At 41.6% G+C, this 22,003-nt stretch overlaps 3 protein-coding genes across 8 annotated transcripts; 1 reads left to right on the top strand and 2 right to left on the bottom strand.

The window, feature by feature from the left end:
* LOC117257382 (uncharacterized) lies at nt 1-4,294 on the bottom strand. The gene is made up of 6 exons (XM_033627547.2): nt 4,001-4,294; nt 2,512-2,631; nt 2,316-2,434; nt 1,524-1,674; nt 1,327-1,448; nt 1-1,242 (listed from the first exon to the last, which is right to left on the bottom strand). The coding sequence occupies exons 1-6, from the start codon at nt 4,227-4,229 to the stop codon at nt 175-177; spliced, it is 1,809 nt and encodes a 602-aa protein (XP_033483438.2). The 5' UTR covers nt 4,230-4,294; the 3' UTR covers nt 1-174.
* A 1,620-nt stretch (nt 4,295-5,914) lies between these two features.
* Nucleotides 5,915-10,886, bottom strand: LOC144464667 (proline-rich transmembrane protein 3). Its single transcript, XM_078172407.1, has 3 exons — nt 10,660-10,886; nt 9,095-9,617; nt 5,915-7,660 (listed from the first exon to the last, which is right to left on the bottom strand). The coding sequence occupies exons 2-3, from the start codon at nt 9,579-9,581 to the stop codon at nt 6,018-6,020; spliced, it is 2,130 nt and encodes a 709-aa protein (XP_078028533.1). The 5' UTR covers nt 9,582-9,617; nt 10,660-10,886; the 3' UTR covers nt 5,915-6,017.
* A 2,961-nt stretch (nt 10,887-13,847) lies between these two features.
* On the top strand, nt 13,848-21,894 carry qrich1 (glutamine-rich 1). 6 transcript variants are annotated; one of them, XM_033625764.2, is made up of 12 exons: nt 13,848-13,924; nt 15,060-15,322; nt 15,433-15,501; nt 16,971-17,108; nt 17,193-18,182; nt 18,579-18,738; nt 18,963-19,117; nt 19,204-19,318; nt 19,392-19,500; nt 19,772-19,935; nt 20,022-20,112; nt 20,933-21,894. In XM_033625764.2, exons 1-12 carry the CDS (start codon nt 13,858-13,860, stop codon nt 21,114-21,116), a joined length of 2,505 nt encoding a protein of 834 aa, XP_033481655.1. In that variant the 5' UTR covers nt 13,848-13,857; the 3' UTR covers nt 21,117-21,894. The 6 variants fall into 6 exon arrangements, with proteins under 6 accessions (XP_033481655.1, XP_033481656.1, XP_033481654.1 ...); XM_033625765.2 differs by having other exon boundaries at nt 15,427-15,501; nt 19,772-19,923; XM_033625763.2 differs by having other exon boundaries at nt 15,427-15,501.
* Nucleotides 21,895-22,003: the final 109 nt, after the last annotated feature.

The following is a 22,003-nucleotide window of genomic DNA, read 5'->3' as shown; positions in this document are numbered from 1 at the left end:
AGCTAACCTTGCATTTTATTTTGCCCTCAGAAAATTTACATATTGAATCCCTCTTGCTAAATGCAAAGCAAGAAACTCTTAGACAGTCTATTCCAGCTTTGTGGGTCTATTCTGTGAGGTTAACCTAAATGTATGAAGGACAGTCTGATTCTCCTTCTCCAGTCAGCAGAACCTTTACCAGTTTCTTGCAAGTGATTTTGGCCTTTGATGTGAAGGGAAAGGATAAAATGGAGGCATGGCGTGGTACACAGGCTGATGTTCATGCTGATCAGATGGAGCTGGGTTTGTGGGAGGCGTAGTTGGAGGATCAGGAAATACTGGAATGGGAGCCTTCTGAGGAACATAATATGCTGGCATATATGGGTGTGGGTAATAAAATTGCTTTTGAGCTGCAGGCTTTAAAGTCGTAGCTGCGCTGGTCAGTGAGGTGGTGACAGGAGCGGCAGTTTGAGTATTCTGTCTTTGAGAGGGATACTTAGGAGGAGGATACAGCACGGGGATCTGATAGGTCTGAGGATACACGTATGGGTTGTGCTGCTGGATGACAGGTTTGGGATCCTGAGGAGTTTGACCTTGTGGAGGCAGCGGGACTTTTGGGAATGGCAGGAAAGGATAATGAGAGGGCTTTAGATAGTGTGGCTGCTGGGGAACATGAGGCTTCCCATCATGCTTTGTGGTGGGGGCAGGTGTGGTTACCAAAGCTTCTGTTGTAGTGGCGGGAGGAGGAGGAGGGGTTGCTGGATGGAAAATTCCAGGTACCATGGGGAACTGTGGGAAAAAGGAAAATGGATACTGTGGCATCTGAGGTGGCTGGGCTGGAAGCGCAGCCGTGTTTTTCTGAGCAGTGGATTGCGTTGGTGGTACGGGTCTGGGGAACAGAGGGTACTGAGCGAACTGTGGATACTGTGCCATGAGTGAAAATGCAGGGAACTGAGCTGCAGGTGCTTCTGGGTTTCCAGTGTTAGAGTCTGTAGCAGCACCCGAGGGAAACTGTAGACGCTGAGGCAACGGAGCCACTGTACCTTTAGTAGGAGCGGGGGTGTGTGGTGGAGGAGTGGGCCCAGGAAACACTGGGTATTGAGGAAACATTGGGAACTGGGGGTACTGAGGATACTGCAGGACCTGGCCTTTGTCACTAGGAGGGGTAGTTGCTGCAGTGGTCGGCTTGATGTCCGGTAATGAAGGGCACGTGACTAAGAGCTCAGCATCCGCCAACAGAAGAGAGAGTAAATACTCCTCATCCTGCAAGGAAACAACAGGAGTAAAAAAACAAAAGCCTGCATGTGCCTCAGCTTCCATTTCTAACCACAAGAGGGACCACCATACCTTGATCTGTATGCACGAGCCTCTGTTATAGGGTGCAGTGAGGGTCAGTCCTCCAGAGAGCACCTCAATAGCAATTCCACAACTGCTACACACCGATGAAAGGGACCTCCACGTGCCAGACACTGCAACAGTTTTAATCACAGATGAGAAAGTAGTTTTCTAAAGCCAATAAAATGCCAATATGTTAAGTTACTCACCTTTAACTTTGACTCCATGTGCTGCAATACCACTGATCTTCACCACCATCCCAGATGGGAAGCAGGAAACAGAGGGTAGTGGTAACGCAGCGGGACAAGACATTGTCATCGGTGTCCCCCCTAAGCGCAGAGGTAATATGTAATCACCATCCTGCAGTGTAAAATGACAAAGAGGCACACTCATAGAGAGAAGTTTAAATCATACAAATGTATCAAAGGTTTAATTTTATTTGCAGAGTTATGAAAATAGCCAAACACAGACTTAGAAGGATGCTCAAAGGAATACTTCACCCACAAAATAACCATTTGTATAATAATTAGTCATGCCATGTTACCTTGAATTTATACAAACATTTGTCGCATCTACGGAAAACATGTTTAACAACTGCAAAACTAAACATGAAAATATACATTTGCAAACTTGTGCAGTATAATCCAAGTCTCATTTATCCAGTCATGTGTTCAGTACTTCCCAACATGTGCACTGCAAACTGAACTGTAAGTGAAACCTATCTGAAATTATCCAAGCCAGATTCCATTTAAAAGTTTGTTTGTTTTTTAGCAAAAATGCATGTGTTTGAAAGTACTGAGCATATGACTGGATAAATGAGACTTGGATTATACTGCACACGTTATGTTAGTTTTTCATTTTGTGGGTCAAGTATTCCTTTAATGAATAATCAGGTTTGGGTAAATGTCCACAAGTGCAGTTTGATTTCAGTCATGAAGCTTCTAACTGGTTTAAAAACATCCATGGAGGTGCTGCAAATACTGACGGGAAATGAACCTCACCTGCTTGGTTACATGGCAGCCCTGGTAAAGTGCAGCAAAGTGCACATCTCTGCGGGACCTCTTCACAGAGAAGCCACATTGAGAGGGCATTTGAGAAAAAGGAGTAAGGGCTCCCTCACCTGTTTGACATATAAAGAAAACAGTTTAAACAGTGTATTGGCTTTTAATTCAGACTCCTAATAAAAAAGGAACCTACCGCTATCCACGAGAAAGTGAGGAGCTCTGATCCCATTGACTTTCAGAGTCATCGAGCTGTCACTACAGTGCACTGATGGATCCATGCGCTTCAGTTTTGCAGCCAACAAATTGTGCAGCACTGGAAGAAGAAGCACAAATTTAATTTGGTGATTGAGAAATCCAAACACACCACACAACCCTGCCATAATAAACTGCATGATTGCATCATGTTTTAAAGGATCCAGAGATCTTGAGCAATTGTGTTGCTGTAGAGCGATATTTTGACGAGCATGTTCCCATACAAGGACACATATGCAGGCTACAAGTTCTTTAGTGATGTAATATGCATTTTCTGCCACTGTAGAGGGCCGGTCTCAAGGTAATCTATGGGACTGAATGTGTATGACACCATTTCCACTCTTGTGGTGCAACTTCTCTACAGCTCCAAAAAATACACATGCCTCAAGACAAGGGCACTTACCATTGTTTTTAATTAAGGAGACTGAAATGTTCATAACATGTCACATAATCCAAGTCTTGGTATTGACTGAGTTGTAATAGTTTTTATTGTTAACAGGCCAGAAGCAGTTATGCTCTGCATATTGGTATGAACAGGCCCAAAGTGTCAGGGGGCCCCCTGGCTTCACTTGCCAAATGTCACTCAAATAAACACATGCTGACCAGGAAGAGACTGAGAATTACAACAAAAAGACCACAAAGAGGCAAAAAACAAACAAAAAGACACAAGTTAACCCCTCAGACACTCAAACAAGTACAGAAAAACACAAAACAATCACGAGGAGACACAACATTACCACAGAGACACAGAACAACACAAAGATGCAAAACCACCACAAAGTCTGTGTCTTGTTCCTAAGCAGGAGAGGTGGTCAGTCTCTTTGCATATCTATGCCCAGGGGCCCATTGTGTCATAATCCGCCTCTGCATTTTGGGTAGAAACCAATGTAGCACAAATGTTCATCTCTAATACACCTTCTATAGTAAATCTGGCTGTTTATATCTTGCTGCCTTGATCATGAAGCAAGAGAGGGGATTTATCCTCATTGTATTGCTATACAAAATAACACATCCAAAACAATAAATAGCAAATACATTTTTTTTAAAAAAAGGCCTGACTTATTTAGATGCTATTTTTTTTTAAATTTTCTTTTCAATTACAAAAAAAAAAAAAAAAAAACCGATCTACTCTGCCATTGTGTGAGTGAGTGAGTGTGCTGCATTTATTTAAAATGTATTAGATGGACAGGGTGCTACCACTTACTGTGCAAATTTGTAACCGTTTATAATACAAATTTAATAAAAGGTTGTTTAGGATTAATATTTAGATTATTGATTGATTCAACTCCCCATGGTGTATTTCATATAATTTAATATTCGTCTGCACCATGCGCGTCGTAGAGGTCAACTCGATGTCTCAAAACAATCAGCCCACTGTATCACTTTGTTTCTGTCTCATTATGGGAGATGGGAGAGGATCTGTAACTTACCTGGAGTCAATCTGCGGTCGCCATGTTGGTCAAACTTGAATGCAAGTGAACCGTGTCGTGTTTGAGCAGCAGATGCATGTTGTCTATCAGACTCCACACTTCTGCCTTGTACCGCAGGCTTCTGTTCAAAAACATCCGCTGTGTCAGGAGCGTGTCCGCTGCAGAGCTGTGCGGACATTACAGTCACCGTGACCACGAAATATAAGATGTGGGTTTTCAGAGACATCATGTATTTTTGTTGTTAATACAAATCGCTGAGACTGTCACTCATATAGTCTCTCATACATAGGCCCATGTGTTTGAAGCGTCTTAATTGACCAGCCAATCACCAGTCACAACGTGATGACAGCAGGTGTGAGGTGATGATGCCTCGCGACTCTTCTGCAAGTAAGAGGAAGTGAATATTAAATTTGATCAAATATGATGCAAGCTAAGCAAACAGTTGTTTCTCAGATAGATTTCTATCAAAGTCACCTCTCTTGTTGTTTTCAGGAAAGCCTGATGTCTCTGTGAATTGGTTTCATTAATTAAATTGGATATATTGGTGCAAACTATAATAAATTCAGATAAATAGACAGTTAAGATCACTTTTTAAAGATCACTATTCAAACAAACTGATATAAATAACATGGTATAAAGGACAAACCAGGCATAAGTAGAACAACATAAATGCATTCAAGGTTTCATTTCAACATTGGAAGACACACATGAAACACCACACTTAACTTCCTGTGTGCTGGTGATTTTTATGCATCAATTTATGGTGTTAAAGTCTTCCTGTTAACAGTATAATCCAGACCAAGCAACTCTTTCCACTCATTTTGGGCATGCAGACAGTTTTAGGACAAGATTTTTTAGACATTTTCCTACACGTGTAATAAAACCATAGACCCAGAGCCCCAATTATCAATATTTGGTGTGGCCCAAAGAGATATGGGTCTTCCCTGAGCCCTGAACTGTGCTTAGGCCTTCACATCATTGTTAGCCAGACATCTCAATATGTACAATTGGAAGTCTAACCTGCCCCCTCTGTTTAGATGCTGGGTCAATGATGTCATGGCTCATGTGAGGGTGGAAAAGCTCAGATATTCCCCAAAGGATCAGTCGATGAATCCCATAAAGCATGGCAACCATTCCTGGACTATTATAATAATGTCTATACTTTAAGAAATCAAGCAATAAAATCATTGAATAAAAATAATTTAGGGTGTAAATGTCTTTTATTTTGTCAAAATAACAGTCCTCTGCTACTTCTATGTTTTTACTGGGGGAGTGAATGCACATGCTCTAAATACTGAGAGGGACATGAACTGGAGATATACGCCCATGACTGAATTTGTGCATCAAAATACAACAATAAAATGATCCCAGCTGCAATTCTGAATGTTTTATTAACATGTTACACATGGGAGTCATCAAGATGATTCATATAAAGTCACTTTATTTTATACACAATGAAAACATACAATCATATTAACGTCTTCAGAGGAAAATAATACAGCTTTCACATGTTGTTCTGAGTCAAACAAGCTTACGTGACTCTCAACCAGTGAAGTTACGACACTAATGATGCAAACAGGACAGAGGTGTTGACTCAGATGACAGGAATTTTACACTTGAAACTGGTCTATCCTGTATACACAAATAACGCTGGTATATATACACAAACATTATATTAAAAAAAACTGTAAATAGTGCAATGTGCATAGTATCCATGTAGAATTGTTTTAGTTGTGCTGTAATACATTTTAAAATACTTCAGAAAACACAATAGAAGTCAAATTGCAACAAATAGATTTTTTTTACGAGGCCTCAACTTTATATTTTCCAAAACATACACACCTTTATTACTTATTCAAGTCTATAATAGACCAAAACAATGGAAGTAGGTTTTGCATAGATGAGGTCATATCTTGCAAGAGCACTATTGTCCACATTACGTCAGTGTGTCATTTCATGAAGGCTAGATAATTGAGAGTAGGTGGTTAGAAGTGGCGCTCCTGACAGAAGAGGCAGCTTAGAGGTCTGTGACATCATCCTCAGACCAGTCATGCTGATGCATCACTGCTGAGAGCACTGAGTCAAATTCTTCTCTCTGACGTGCAGCAGCTGGAGACCCAACACTAACATTATAATCAGTGGCAGCGTTGGGTGACTGTGTCGGCTCTTTAGCTGTGAAGTGGTCTAGAGATGCAGAAATAGGCTCTGTATCCAACGTCCACCTGTAGCCAACATAAGCTGGAGGGAATGTTATTGTGCCATCATTTTCATCAGTGATGTCTGCGCCCATATTTTGAGTCCAAGGGGGAGGTGGAGGTGTGAACAGGCCTCCTGCTACTAGCTGTCCATGGTGAAGGGCCATGTCAATGCTGCGCCGCAGGTTGATAGGAGATGGAGGCCGCATGTCAAATTCTATAAGTGACAGAATGCATTCACGTTCACCAACTTTTTGCCACAGTAGTGCAGTCTGAGAGTCAGAGCTGCTAATGCTAACAGGATCGGGCTTGTAGTCTGGTGTGGTGGACAGCTGATCATCATACGGACACATTAAGTTGTTGCTTAAACCTGCTTTGGACAGGTTATACTTTGCCCAGTTGCTTGGCATCAGGTCTTCCCAGGTTTTCTCAGATTTTCTAAGTGGCCCTTTCTGTATGCTCGCCAACACCTGACCCCACAAGCTTGTCTCCTCTGCCACTTTAGGCACCTCACTTCTTCCCTGTCCGTGATTGCCCCTTGAATGACCCCTATACATCGTCCAGAAGATCCAACATCCCAGGACAAGCAACGAGAATCCCCAAGCTAGCTCAAGAATTCTGGCCCAGAACTGACTGAGCCACCAGCCCCAGCCAAAACGCCTCCAGTTCCCCAGCAGCCCATAAAGCCAGAGGAGACTGTACATCTGCAGGCTGAAGCAGAGAAACCCGAGGAAGGCGCACACTGCTGTTACTCGCTTTGCCCGCTTCTCAACCCTCAGTGAAGGAACCCAGTGAGGCACAGACGACCTGAGAAGGGGGTGTAGATGAGAGAAAGACTTCATGAAGATCCCCATGCAGAATGGGAGGCCCCAGCAGAGGGAGAGGGTCTGCAGCAACAGAGGGAGAGCGGGGGACAAAGTTGGAGAGAAAAGGTCTGCTACAAGTAATGGAGTACAATGTGATATCGCCAGGCCTCCCACTACCCACGGGCGCTGCAGCCTTAGAGGGAAAAGTAATAATTTCAACCCTCTGAGTGTGACCAGAGCGAGGGCAACCTGCGCCCACAGGAGGAGCTGCAGAGGGACATTATGGAGTGCTGCCAGAGTGGCACGAGACAGGACCTGACGGGTGCCATAAGGATCAAGCAGAAGGAGGACACCACGCAGACTACCACTCAGGATCAGGAGAGTATTTGCCAAGATCAGGGCGTCACAGAGGGGATGAGGAAGAGTGCACGCACTGGCCATTCCTATAACTGCCAGAGCTGCGAGCAGTATGAAAAGGCTGGCTGACCCAAAGACATGTAACTCCCAAGCAAATGCCAGTGTGCGCCTCATGTCATCCCAGAGCAGATTGGTGCCATTAGAGTTTGTAAGAACTACACAAGGACTCAGACCGAGCACACAGGGACCTCTGGGTCCTGACAGGTTCTGGTTCGTTGTAGGGACAAACACATTGTTTTGGAGTTTAGGGTTGTCCAAACCTGAAAATGAGAGACAGAGAGGGAGAAAGAAAAAAGCTGTTTAATGCAGGAGCAGAGTTGGGACCAAGTCATTGTTTTGTAAGTTACATGTCAGGGGGGCTGGGGACAGTTACAACAAGTCTTATTTCTCCAATCAGAAACATGTAAGAGTCAAGACACTCATACTGCGCATGCTCACTTACAGCACTTATTGCTTTTTTTCTCTCCAAAAAAATCTCACGTTATAACGCAGACATTTATACATATACAAGTCACTGTGATGTAAATGAAAAGATAGTTCACCCAAATAAATAAATCTGTTGTCTGTTACAGCGGCATATTTATGCAATTACAAAAAATTAAAAGCAAGACTATATTAAAATGTACATATACATTTATATATGCACAAGTCATTGTGAGGTACATTGGAGTCAATGTGAAATGCAATAATTTGAATATTTCATATTACCAAAATCTTATTAGTGTAAAAATACATTCAGTGAATAAATCATCTAAAAGTAGAAATTGTATCATACTTTTTTCTTTTTTCAGTATGCCGAGAAGGGTTACTTACAGAGAGATATACCCAACAAACAAAACTCAATAACTTTTATTTGATCAATACTACTAAATCGATAAATAAAAAGTACTATGCTTATTGTGACCAAAAAAGAAGTTAATTAGTCACATTTAATATATTTTTAACAGGTTGCAACAGCCCTGTGTTGTGCTGCAGCTGTCTACAGGGTTGGGGTCAGTTGCTGCACCTGACTCCTTCCATTCAAAAGGACAAATGTAACTTTAATATATAAAAATTTGTTTGCTCTAGTCCAAATAATGTCAGATGTAGCAGAGAGAGATGCAAATAGTGTTGTGACCGTCCCCAGTCTCTCCCCAAGTCTCAGGTCTTTGCACTCCTCACAAGTCCTCAACTTTTGAGTTTCCAGTCCTAAACAAGTCATAATGTGCTCTCCATCAAATCTGAATTTGATAGATTTACAAAAATCATGACTTTTCACCCATTTGTTTAAAACAAGTTTGTTAAAATGTTACTTAGTTGTTAAGCTAATATTAGCTTAGCATTAGCTCGCTAACTATGTTAATATCAGCCTCGACTTACTGTTCTTTGTGCAGCTTCAAAAGTCCAAGTCGAGTTGCAAGTCCTTTTTGATTTTGCCATGTCATCAAGTTTATGATTCAAGTCTGACTCGTACTTGAGCCCACACCTCTGTGCAGGAAAATTCAATTTATAAACACATATTTTGTATTGATTGTGTTATTGCTAATGGAGAGTTTTATTGCATTTCATTAGTCAAGAATTAAGAACTAACAATATTTTGTAAAATGTTATCGTCGTATCCACTCAAAGTAAATTAATAATCTGACGTGCTTTGACTTCAATTAAATATGTTCACTTACCATCCAGATTATCATCATTCATAATGGATGTGTGATTCTTTTTTAACTGTTCCTCAGTCATTACGTGGCTGCCGTCCAAAAGAGCTTCCTCTGAGATCATGTGCACACTGGAGTGAGTGAATCCTGTAATTGACATATTAGCTTTGTCAGTTTCTCGGCCCTGAGCCCTTGAGTGGTGTGGAGTAAGTGCTGGCGTTGTAGTTAATGTGATTCCAGACCCAGAACGGTTTTCACTGCCAACTCGCTCAGACTTCTTTGGAATGATGAGCGTCTGTGATGCTGTACTTTCAACACTTTGTCCACTGCCCTCCACAGAGTCACCGCTGCTCTGTGAGTGGAGGATCAGTCCACTGGCCAAGCTGTCCGGGGCCTTGTTGTCTCTGCCCGTGCCTCGAGTTATTCGGACTGAATCAGAGTGGTGCAGTGAGTGAGGAGTTTGAATAAGGTTTCCAAGTGAAGAGAGAGACATGGTTAGGGTAATGAAGAGTAAAGATGAACGCCCCATTTTGACACTTTTGATGTTAAATCCAAACCCAGAAACCTATAGAACAACAAAGGAGAAACACAGGAACAGCATTAACAGGATGCATTATTTTCCACTACACTATCTTAAATAACTGAAAAAGAGTTGACAGTAGAAAACTTTCGAGAGGTTAAGTACATGTGAAGAGTCACACAGATTCCCAGATAATCAACCTTGTGTTTTAATCCTATAAAGGACAATAATTCCCCCTGTGTAATCCATTGGGTTTGCACAGTCCACAACATCTGTGGATGGTCTGTCTCAGCAAAAGTGCAACACAACTTGGCAAAAACATGGAGGTTCTCAGCAAGAGTCGGTCTGATCTCTCTGTGACCTGTGGTCACAAATGTCAAGCTGCCACAGTATTGTGCATAATAATATTCTTTTCTGCATGGCATAAATATTTGCAGGTGATCTGATACCCCAAATGCAACCTCTGTCTATTTGAGATGATAAATGAACATTATTTCTGTTTGTATATTTTAAAACTGTTCAAAACACAAACCACGAGTTTAAGAAATGCCTTGTGTCTGACTTACTGTGGAGAATTTTACTATTTGATATAACGGTGCACTCCATCAGAAACAACTACAAAGAATTAAGAAAGGCTTTAAATGCAAAGCTCCTTGTATTCTGTAAAACAACAGGATGGTTTCCCACCAGTTTTAACTACTAACAGCCATTTCACAATCACAATCCAGGTAACTGCCAATCAGGTTTTCACATATAAGGAATTTGGTTTGGTGTACTGGTGCATAACATAAACAAAAAACAGAGAAAGTTAAATTTAAAGAATAAAAAGAAATATTGCAAGAATCAAGAGACATGAACATAGCTTGGAATTAAGTTGTATTAAAAATACGAAAAAAAGATGCGTGCAGTATATCTGAATTTAAATTTAAGATCTGTGCACTTCTTAGTTTGTGCAGAAATGTGTGAAATTGTCCAAGGAAGGATAACTAACATTACCAAAACACAATGTCCCATTGCTGAAACTATCTCTCTATAAATTAAACCCAATATTTTAGGTGCTCAATAAAAGCAGATAACTCAGGCATACCTGTGATCCCTGTTGCTCTGCTTCCTTTTACTGCGTCATGAGCAGCACTCCACCTCCACTGTAGCTGCAGTACAAGCGTGTCTAACATCTGATCTTTGATGTGGGACATGAGGAGCATCACAGTGAGGGTTGAACACTTTGGATTTACAGACATGCTCACAGCCATCCAACTGACGTCTTATTCCTATTACTGCACCGGCTGCTTACTTGGCAGCCTGCCATCCTGATGGCACCTGCAAAAACAATGATAGAACTAAAACACCAGGGCTCAGTCCTAAAATAACGCACCATATTGAGGCTATCACCTTCACATGGAGAAAGTTTTTTGTAGATTATTGTCTTTTAATAAAAGCCCAGAAGCCTCACCTGTTTCTCTGCAGCAGTTGTGTGAAGGCAGGCTAAATCCCTTCTCTAAAGGATTACATTAAGTAGCACAAAGTCACATGAAGTGATAATGTGAAGCAAGCTAGACACGAGCACCCTAGTAATGTTTCATGCCAACTCACTGGCTTATCAGTTTGAAATGTATTCACATGTGAACAGTTAGTGCAAGCACAAATCCTCAAAAGGGCTTTAGGTTTACAGATACCCCTACCCAGGGTAGCACAAAACACGACCACATATTTTCATAGCTGTGACATGCTCCCTTCATGACATGGATAATCATAACATAAATATCTTATCCAGCAGAAAGTGGTGAAATTTATCATTATATTGACTTAGCATAGAATCACATAGGTGATAAAGTGCAGAGTAAAACCAATCTGGAGGTGGCGGGGGTGCCTACTTAACCTCATTTAATTTTTCATCTATAGCTTGGATTTAGTTAAAATTTGCACTGATATCTGCCCTGGTGTCTGCCCTCCACCTCAAAGCAATACCAGTCTAAAAATATCTATTAATGATAGAACTAGAGACTTTTAAACACAAAGTTGTCATAGACAAAAATGTCATACATTTTTAAAAGAAATTTACTTTTACTGAAGGTAATATATGATTGTATGGTGGTACAGCTGAGGTCATCACATTGATTAGGAAACTTGGCACAAAAACAATATATGTGTTGCAGTAAAACAAAATGTGTAAAGTGAGAAGAACATTGGATTTTATTCATGTTTATATGTAACAAAGGATGTAAAAATAAAAATCTGGCACATTTCAAGCTCCACTGTAATAGATATTGTTAGTTTTTCTACAGTTTTTTAAAATACTTATTAGTTTCAAAGTTATTCTCCCTTCTATTCTCTCTGTTAATTCTCAATGTATGTCCTAAAACTCATAAGATGAAAAACAGCATTCCAGCTTCCATACCTTTTTATCCCTCTGTGTATGTCTGTCCCATTCTCGTGAACATGATATCTCAAGAACGCCTTGAGGGAATTTCTTCAAATTTGGCACAAACGTCCACTTGGACTCAAAGATGAACTAATTTTGGTGGTGAAAGGTCAGAAGTCAAGGTCAACCTAACCTTGCATACAACTCATTCTTGTGAAAGTGATATCTCTAGAACACCTTGAAAGTATTTCTTTCAAATTTGGACTCAGGGATGAAGTGATTAGACTCTGGTGGCCAAAGGTCAAAGGTCACTGTGAACTTGCATCTGTCTCATTTCATGAAAATGATATCTCAAGAAGGCCTTGGAGGAATTTCTTCAAATCTGGCACAAACATCCACTTGGACTTAAGAATGAACTGATTAGAATTTGGTGGTCAAAAGTAAATGTGACCTCACAGTACATGTTTTTGGCCATAACTTAATACTTAATTAGCTAATTATGGCAAAATTTCACACAAATGTCTCATAAGATAAAATGATGAAGTACTGATATTTTCTTCATCCAAAAGGTCAAAGGTCAACTTCACTGTGACATCATAATTTTCTGCAAAAATACTTTTTTTTTGCCATTATTCACCATATATGTCATATCTCAGGAACAGAAGGGGAGACATTTAGTCAGATACTGACTTGGTGACACTAATCTTGGGTGTCCAAGATCTTCTGTGCTGCTGGGGGAAGATGTGTGTGAAGCATCCATGTTTTCACAGACATTGATGTGAACTGTAACTGCAATTTGACGGGTTCACTGAGGCATACAACTGCAAAGCGGTAATTCCATTTTTTTTATTATGATGTTTTTGGACTGTAAAATGTGGAGGGGTTCATCACTGCTGCCCCCCGCATGTGAAATCTTATGCCAAACATGACACGATACATGGTGAGTAGATGTCATGCATACTATATGATAAAATGTATAAAGAATTGTTATTCATGGCCACCACTTAGATGAATCTTATTAGGTTTAAACTATGACTGCAGGCAGTTTTATTTGAGTTAAAATATTAATAAACAGGTATTACTCCCACCACCACTTCCACCACAGAATCCCTGCAGAACCACAGATACTCTGCAGTGAGTGTGGGAATTAACTCTTCCCTGTCCAGTCTGTAGGGGACACAGCCTATGCACACAGCACATCTGTGCCGGTCCACCTTAAGATGAGCGAGAGGCAGTTTGTTGTGGAGCGTACTGGGGGAGGCCCTCAGCGGCACATGCCTGGCTCTTTAAGGCAGACTGGGGAAGTTAGATTTTGTTAAAGGTACATGCATTCAAATGTTTACCAGGCGTCACCAAAACATCCCTCACAGTCATATTAACGCTGAATCAGTTCATATAAGTTTATCTGTCAGTTTTAAATTATTTAAGTTAAAACTTCCACAGACAAAAGTATAATGATAGAAGGTGTAGTCTGACAAATAAGGTCATAAACCAGCTTTTTACAGAGTTTTTGAACACATCTCATATATATATTCTGGCCTATGGAGATTATCATGAGGCAAAAAATAAAATAAAATAAATCAGTTAAAGACAACACAGTTTTACATTAAGTGTGAATTTTGATTCTTTTAGAGAATAATCTATATAAATAATTTTCATTCAGATTTAATATACCATCTTTACATCTATCTGACTGCATATATATGAATGCTTATTCTCACTTTACCTGTTTTTTCTTCAGTTATTTCCCCTCTCTGCTTTTCAGTGCTAGATAATAAAGAAAAAGTAGTAATAAATAATAATGCATGGCTCAAAATCTCCCAGTATTCGTGTGATCGATTTTGAATTGACCAAATTATGGTTGCAGCATCATTACAGCCTATGTGATGCTGCACACTGAGCTGCATGCCTTGTCTACATGTCATGTCTCAGGATGGGGACTCTTGTGAACAGCACACCGCTGCAGGCCGCCTCCTGGTAGAGCAGTCTGGTGAGGAGCAGCGTTGTTTTCGGGGCCTATACTTCCGTCATGTTATATCTCTCTGCATAAACACTGTGGAGTTTTGTTGCATGTGTGGCTGTGTGGGTGTAGGTCGTAGTAACACCACTCGGAATCCAACTCGGATGCGTGAACCTGCGCTTTGCAGGAGCAGTTAAACTTGTTTTTGCACCGCAGCAGCGGCAGCAGCGTGCCTGGATCTCTCCCTGAAACAAGCAGACGTCAGACCTCGCCTTCTCGCTGCTGCTGCTCTTACACTTTTATCGCAATTCAAATCACAGCATTGCTTGCGGGGTTTGCACCGCAGATACACGGGCTATGTGGCGGAGTGGACGGCATGCTGGTGGAAGCTGTTAGACGTTTATCGGCTTTTTAGTTTTAAACACCGTGCCTTGGCGGAAAGGAGAGGATTTCGTTTTATTTAAGGTAGCATGACAGGATCCAGAGCCCTCGAGCTAGCTGGCTAACGCTAACACGGTGGTTAGCTAGCGTCATGTTGTTGCAATGAATGGACTGTTGCTTTAATGTTGAACTTGTGCTGTGAGCAAAATATGTAGCGTAATTGTATAATTTACAGTAGACATCACATTAATAGTCGGCGGTGTTAAATACAGTTAGCTAGCAAGCTAACTGCTCATATGGGCTGTGACAAAACTGCCAAGCTAACGTTGCTAAGCTAGCTTGCTAACCGTAGCTGTAACGTAGACAATGTTATTAGACAGCACATAAAGTCAAGCTTATATATTGTGGGTGCTCTATAAACACTTAATCACAATTATCTTTTATTACATAACATTTTAGACGTAGCTGTGAGTTATATCTGTGACTATAATGTTTAAGTTATAAGTAAAAGTTGAGGCGCAGCACTCATTGTATTACAAGCCAACATGCACTTTGTCCTGTGTGCTTCCAATATTACTCCACCGTCCTCCTATTTATCTAGCAGGGTTTTAAATGGTATTATTTAGCTAATTATGTCTGCTTGTATAATTACAATGCCTCCTCTTCATTAGAATACTCTTCATTATAGATTCCTGTGCTTTCAGTACACTCCATTGTACATGTGAGCTGTGTTGGACTTGATTAGACTCCCAAATGTATGAAAATGTGTTCCCATCTCTCCCAGGTCAATTGAGGATGAATGAACAGGAGAGTGGGGTGGTCTCCTTTGATGAATATGTGCGACAGAAGGCCCGCACTGTGCCTCAGCACAGGATGAAGGAGTTCCTGGAGTCTCTTGCCAAGGGCCCAGAGGTGCTGCAGGAGTTCAGCCAGCAGGGAGGGGCAGCCACCACCACCACAGCCATGGTGTACCAGCAGCAGGGCGCCAACTGTGTCTACGCAGACAGCACAGAGGTGGCTGGCTCTCTACTAGAGCTGGCCTGTCCGGTAAGGGCAGGTCTCTTTTTGTTATGGTTGTTGAATGATATTATTGATGTTCTTCACCGTGGTGCAATCTGCTGCACTTCCTATGTGTACGTGCTTTATGACAGGTACAGGTGACCTCGGCAGACATTTCACCTCACCTGTCTGTGCATCAAGAGTCTGAACAGCAGCTTCAGGTGCAGGTTAGTTTATATTGCAATGTCAGTTTCTCGCACTGTGATATACTGTGTTTACATTGCACAATACAGATGGAGCCTGCGGGGTATAGAAATGCTGTCATTGCTCACTGCCAAGAGGAAAACAAATGAGAAGACAGTGTGGTATTGGGGTAGATAATTTAGATTCATTATAGCTGGAGTGAAGTAGCTTTGTTCTCTCAGCTCTGATGCTTTCACCCATTCTCTGTTGAGAAAAGGAGGTGAGGAAGGATGTACGATTCCATTTCAAAACTAAATTGTCAGATTCTTCTCATCAGTTCTTCATCTTTTCCTTTGAGACTATAGCTGCCATTTTACTGGTGATATGATCATATTGTCCATAGTAAGATATTCTATTGTTAATGCTTTTAGGTAACTCCAAACATAAAATTGTAATAATAAATCTACATTCCGATTAATGTGCACTCTTTCTTAAATGCGAGCTGCCTTGTGTGTCCATTCAGCAACACATTCACTCAGTTTTGTTATTCATTTTCTAGTGGTTATTACCCTCTCTCTCTGCTCCCTACTGGTTGTTAGGAGGTTTGGCTGTGACTACACATTAAAGTGGGATCGATGATTCACCTTCTCTCCACTGCTGCACTTGTGCCTCTCACTGATTAAGTTTATGGATATGACTTAAAGGGACAGTTAACCCCCAAATCAAAAATACAAATTTTCCTCTTACCTGTAGTGCTATTTATCAGTCTAGATCATTTTTGTGTGAGTTGCTGAGTGTTGGTGATATAGGCCGTAGAAATGTCTGCCTTCTCTCCAGTTCAAGGGAACTAGATGACACTTGGTTTGTGGTGCTCAAAGTGCCAAAAAATACATGTGAAATACTCAACAGCAATGTCTCTTTCCAGAAATTGTGACATGGTTACTCAAGATAATCCACAGACCTTGTTGTGAGCAGTTTTATGTAGGAACTATTTTCTTTCTACCAAATTACATCCACAACTGTATCACTGTGCAGAAAGAAGTGTGCATGTACTGCTAGCTCACCTAGCACCATTGAACCAGCTAACATTACAGCTCAGCCAAAGAGGACACCATAAATGTTTGCATCATCAAGTACAAGCCTCTCAGCCATGAGTAGATGCACACTTCCTTCTGTGCTGTGATTCAGTCGGGTGTATTTAGGTATAGTTTAATAGACAGAAAATATATCTTACATGAAGCTGCTCAAAACAAAGTCTGTGGATCATCTGGATTATTTCATCTCTCTTTCCTTGGTTAAATTCACTGATACACTGTGATGTGTAGACGGGTTGACCTGCTCAATATTGATAGTTTTTGTTAGTGCAGTTTTGCATTTCATCATCAGAAATGTCATAATTAAATTGGAGACAAACTCACTTTATCATCTAAAAAGTATTCCACAGTGCGTCCTTGATCAGTAAGGTAAGTCATTGCTTGTTATGACTGCTGACCGGCCTCTTTCTCTGTGCCAGGTTCAGATTCAGGAACAGCAGGGCCAAACAGTTGGCCAGGTTCTTCAGGTGGCCTCGCCCTCACAGCAGGACCTGCAGGGAATCTCAACAGCCCATCTTGTACAGCAGGGAGAGCTCACAGAGGAGCAGCAGCAGCAGGTAAGGGGTTTATTTAAGCGGTCACCCATATCGAGTGCATCCATGTGGTGCTGGTTTGTGAATGTATCAACTGTTGTTTCACAGATTCAGGCGCAGCTGGTTGCAGCTGTAGCTGGAGGACAACAAATCCAGTTGTCGAGTGGACAACAAATCCAGTTTCAAGGAACACAGCATATTCAGCTGCCAGGCGGCCAGCAGATTCAACTTCAGGCTGGCCAACAGATTCAACTACAGGGTGGCCAACAGATTCAACTACAGGGTGGCCAACAGATTCAACTACAGGGCGGCCAGCAAATTCAGCTACATGATGGCCAACAAATTCAGCTACAGGGTGGTCAACAAATTCAGCTACAAGGTGGTCAACAGATTCAGCTACCAAGTGGTCAACAGATTCAGCTACAAGGTGGTCAACAGATTCAGCTACCGAGTGGTCAGCAGATCCAGATTCAGACCATAGAGGCCATGTCTCCTTCGCATCAACAGGACTCTCCCAGAGAGGCAGAGAGGAGGTCCGCCACTGTCTCAACTGTTCTCCAACCTGCCAAGAAGCGTAAGGTGGATGTCCCTCTATCTGTGTCGTATGCTGTTCCACAGGGCCAGCAGGTGGCCACAGTTCTAGCCATCCCTCAAGGGCAGCAGCAGAGCTACGTGTCCCTACGACCAGATCTGCTCACTGTTGACAGCGCCCAATTGTACAGCGCTACAGGAACTATCACAGGTCCCACAGGTGAGACGTGGACCATCCCTGTGTACTCTGGTCCACAGCAGCAGGGGGTAACCCACATTGCCATACCACAGGACTCATACAGCACAGTGCAAGTTACCACCACCAACGGTAAGGACAAAATGTCCCCCGGTTCCTCTTCAAGATCCGCAGATGTGCAGTCGGCCTCCGCTGGGACGCAGGAAGAAATCGTACAGACCCTGCAGTTCATGAACGGGAACATTCACATCCCTGTGGCAGTGCAGACTGTCGGAGGGACTTACAACACTACACAGTCAGTACACATATGGGACCCAAGTCAGCAGCAGAGCCAAGGAGACGAGGGACAAGAGCAGCAGCTCCATCTGCAGGTTTGGGCAGACTTTTTCATAAACTGAATTTGTCCTATAGCTCAATGCACATTTAAAATGTATATTGTATCTTCATGCTATGAGGTGAATGAAAAATATGGCAGACATGTATCGTTACAGTCAGGAACAGTACATCCAATCTGCCAATTCAATGCCGCTGATTGGTCTTACAAACACGTCTTGCTGTTTTGGAACTATCAGTATTAAAATTCACTGGTTTCTATTTAACTTATGTGTTTTTTTTACACTGGTCTTAAAAGTGACGAATTATTGCTGCTTATTCATACAATTATTTGGCTGAATTCTCATCATGTTATTACAGAGATGTGTTTTATTCTTGCTGCTGTCTTTCCCAGAAAGCATAAACTGTGATGCTTTTGTTTTGGTCTTGCGCAGGGTCACATGGAGGCAGAGGCTCACGCTGAGCCGCCTACAGAGATTCTGGTTCCTGTTTGCCTAAAGCCAGAGGAGGGCCTGGAGGTCTGGCGTCTTTGGGTGACACGAAAAAACGCAGAGCTAAACAAGCAGGAAAAGACAAAGCTCGCACCCATAGGACGTAAGTCGGCTATTAATTATTTGAACATGTATTCATATTTGTCAAACACTGTCTATCATTACACATTACTTACTCAAACCACTAGAAGCAATAAAATTTAATTCCCTGGTCATATTGTACTTCTTAATAACCCTTTATCTGCTTGATACTGAGAAATAATCGTGTTTAGTTTACAGCACTGATAAAAGCTTTGCCTCTGCTCATCTCTCTGTGGCTGCATACAGGTCGTCAGCCGCTGCGTTTCCAAGAAGACTTGGTGTCCAGCGCAGTAGCCGAGCTGAACCTGGGTCTTTCCCTCATGACGCAGGAGGCACGAGGATCAGAGGAAGAGCAATTCACATCTGACGTTCTATATTATGTTTTCTTGTGTATACAAAAGGTTTGTATCCCCATGATCAAATGGTGTATCACGCCAAAATGCTGTCTAATTTTAGTTTTAACTTTCACATTTATTTTTTCTTTTAGTACCTCACGGAAAATGGACGTGTGGATGACATCTTCTCTGATCCGTATTACACACGTTTTTGTGGGTGTTTACACAAAATCCTGGATGGTTGGAAACCCAGTGTCCATCCTTTAGGTAAGAGAGACTCAATATTTGCTTTTCTATTTGTTATATAGAGAGAATTCCTCACTGTTTGTTTTCATCTCAGGTTATGTCATTCCAAGTCATGTGACAGAGGAGATGCTGTGGGAGTGCAAACAGCTCGGTGCACATTCACCATCCACGTTGCTTACAACTTTAATGTATTTCAACACTAAGTAAGTCACCGCCTCTCAGTACTGGATGTCCCGAATCTGTTCTCTTTAACATACAAAGACTATGTTTGGTGTGTTTAGGAAATTTGAGTCTAAAAAAAAAGGCAATTTTGAAATGGAAATTGTGAAGGAACCCTCTAAGTATACTTTAAGAAATCCTTACTTTCCTCAGACTTAAATTCAAATTCAGTTACTGGCACAAACCAAGACATGCATTTAAGATGTAATTACTGCGTATGGTAAAAAAAAAAATATATATATTTCTTTGTCACAGGCATTTCCACCTGATGACACCAGAACAGCACATGAAAGTAGCTTTCTCCAAAGTCCTGAGGCACACGAGGAAGAACCCCGCCAATGCCAAGGACAAAGCAACCAGTATCCGCCTTCTCAAAGGACAAGGTCCCCACAGCGCAGCACAGAAAGGTGCTCAATACAGTAAGCATTACAGTGAAGTCTTTCTATGAGTCACAGCCTTTGACAGTAGACGTTACTGACCTGTTGCTGTGTGACGTCTGTTTTAGGAAACGATGACATGTACGAAGAGCAGATCGAGGATCCTGAGAATCCTCTTCGCTGCCCCATTAAACTTTACGACTTTTATCTCTTCAAATGGTGAGTGACTCTTGATCCCATGAATACTGTGTAACTGGATACTTGGGTATTTTTTTAACCTGGACCCTATTGTCCCATGTTTTTGTGTCTAAGTGACTAATGGAGACAATTTTTAGAGCGAAAAAGGGTGCAATGTAATCCCTACAGGCAATTGTGCATAGTCAATGTATGTCCATTAAAAGTTCTTGCATTTGCCACTGACAGGCTCAGATTGTTATTGTAAGTGTCTAAAAACACTATGGAAAAGACCCTACAGAGAAATTAAACATTTTTCCTCACTTTTCAGTGGTCTGTTACTGTGACCAAGTCGCACTCAAGGAGAAGTCTTGTTTTAAAATCTCATGAGAGGTGACTTGTTGGAGCAAAAACAACAGGGGAAATGTAGGTTAGAGTTGGAGAGAGGACTGCAGGGAAGAGTTTGTTGTGTGTAGTACAGAGAGCATTGCTCAGTGTTTTCAGTGTCATGGCTGAATATTTCCCTGATTTTGACAATGTTGAAAAGTCCATGAGATTTCAAAACAAGACTTCTCCTGGTTACACACACTGACAAACAGACTGGATCAGGAAAAGGTGAGAAAAAGCTTTTAATGTTTCTGTAGGCTCTTTCCTAAAATGTTGTTAGATACTTAAAATAACAATCTGAGCCTGTCAGTGGCCACAACGGTCTCTCTCAGTAGTGGACCAGTTTTAGAAATTGTTGTCTCCATTAGTCACTTAAACACAAAAACATGGAAAAATTGGGTCGAGGTTGAAAATACCAAAGTCTCCCTTCAAGTGCATGTATATATACCTCGAAAATACTTACTCTTTTCTTTTCCAGTCCTCAGAGTGTTAAGGGACGTAATGATGCATACTACATGACTCCAGAGCCTGTTGTTGCACCAAACAGTCCGATGTGGTACTCCTCTCAGCCCCTCACGAGCCAGCAAGTGGAGCACGTGCTGGCCCGTATCCTCGTGGTCCGAGAGATCCAGGATATCATCAGCCGTCATGAGCTGAACTGAGCGGGACTGGTCGGACTCATGGGAACTTTTTCTCCAGTCACTGATTGTTGACTATGCAGTATCCATCCTGACTCTATAAACCTCAGTGACCATCATCTCAAATCAAATGGAACAATCATCATTTCTCCCGGAGGAGTGCATCATCAAAGCAAAGATTTTTTTTTTCCTCTTACATTTTGTTTTCAGCTGATGGGTTGGACTGTTCTTTCTCTTGACTACCTTTGTAAGCCATTGCCTCTGTAACCTTTAAACTGGCATGTAAGGGAGGCTTTAGTCTCACCACTGCTGGACTGTGATTGACCTCCTGCCCTCTGAGCTCAGCAGAGGTGGTACATCTTCCTGTAAAAGTATCAGTATGATATGAGGATATTTAACCATTCACTACTTAACCTCACAGACTGTTTACCACATCTTCAAAGTCCCACTATGATACATGACATCTTAATGGACAATGACAGGGACCACTGCTCACAACTCTTTTTGTATACTGACTGTATTTTGGATCACGTATTGTTACGTTCAAAGCTGAAGAACTTGTGCCTGTTTTCAAAAACAACGTCATAATTTATGCTTGTGGATTATTGGAGTCGAACCTCAGATATATTCACAAGGTCAAAGTGCTATATAACGTAGTCATTCAGGAGATTGGAAATATATTTTTTCTCAGGTCAAAGCTAGTGATTTAAACACCCATTGAGGACTTTTGCCAACATATTCCTGTATGTATGTACAGTAGGTGATTAAACAGGATGTGCAGATGGGAACACCTTTGTTTAGCTAACACAGTATCAGTCCTTGTATCAAAAGTCATGACAAGCAATTCAAGAATGGAGAGTATTCAACGCTGTGTTGTCTGTAGAAATGCAACTGACATTTGAAATGAGGAT

The sequence above is a fragment of the Epinephelus lanceolatus genome, chromosome 1 (assembly GCF_041903045.1).
Source record: "Epinephelus lanceolatus isolate andai-2023 chromosome 1, ASM4190304v1, whole genome shotgun sequence".
Lineage (NCBI taxonomy): Eukaryota > Metazoa > Chordata > Actinopteri > Perciformes > Serranidae > Epinephelus > Epinephelus lanceolatus.
The sequence above is the reverse complement of the archived record's forward strand: the minus strand, read 5'-3'. Positions and strand labels throughout refer to the sequence as shown.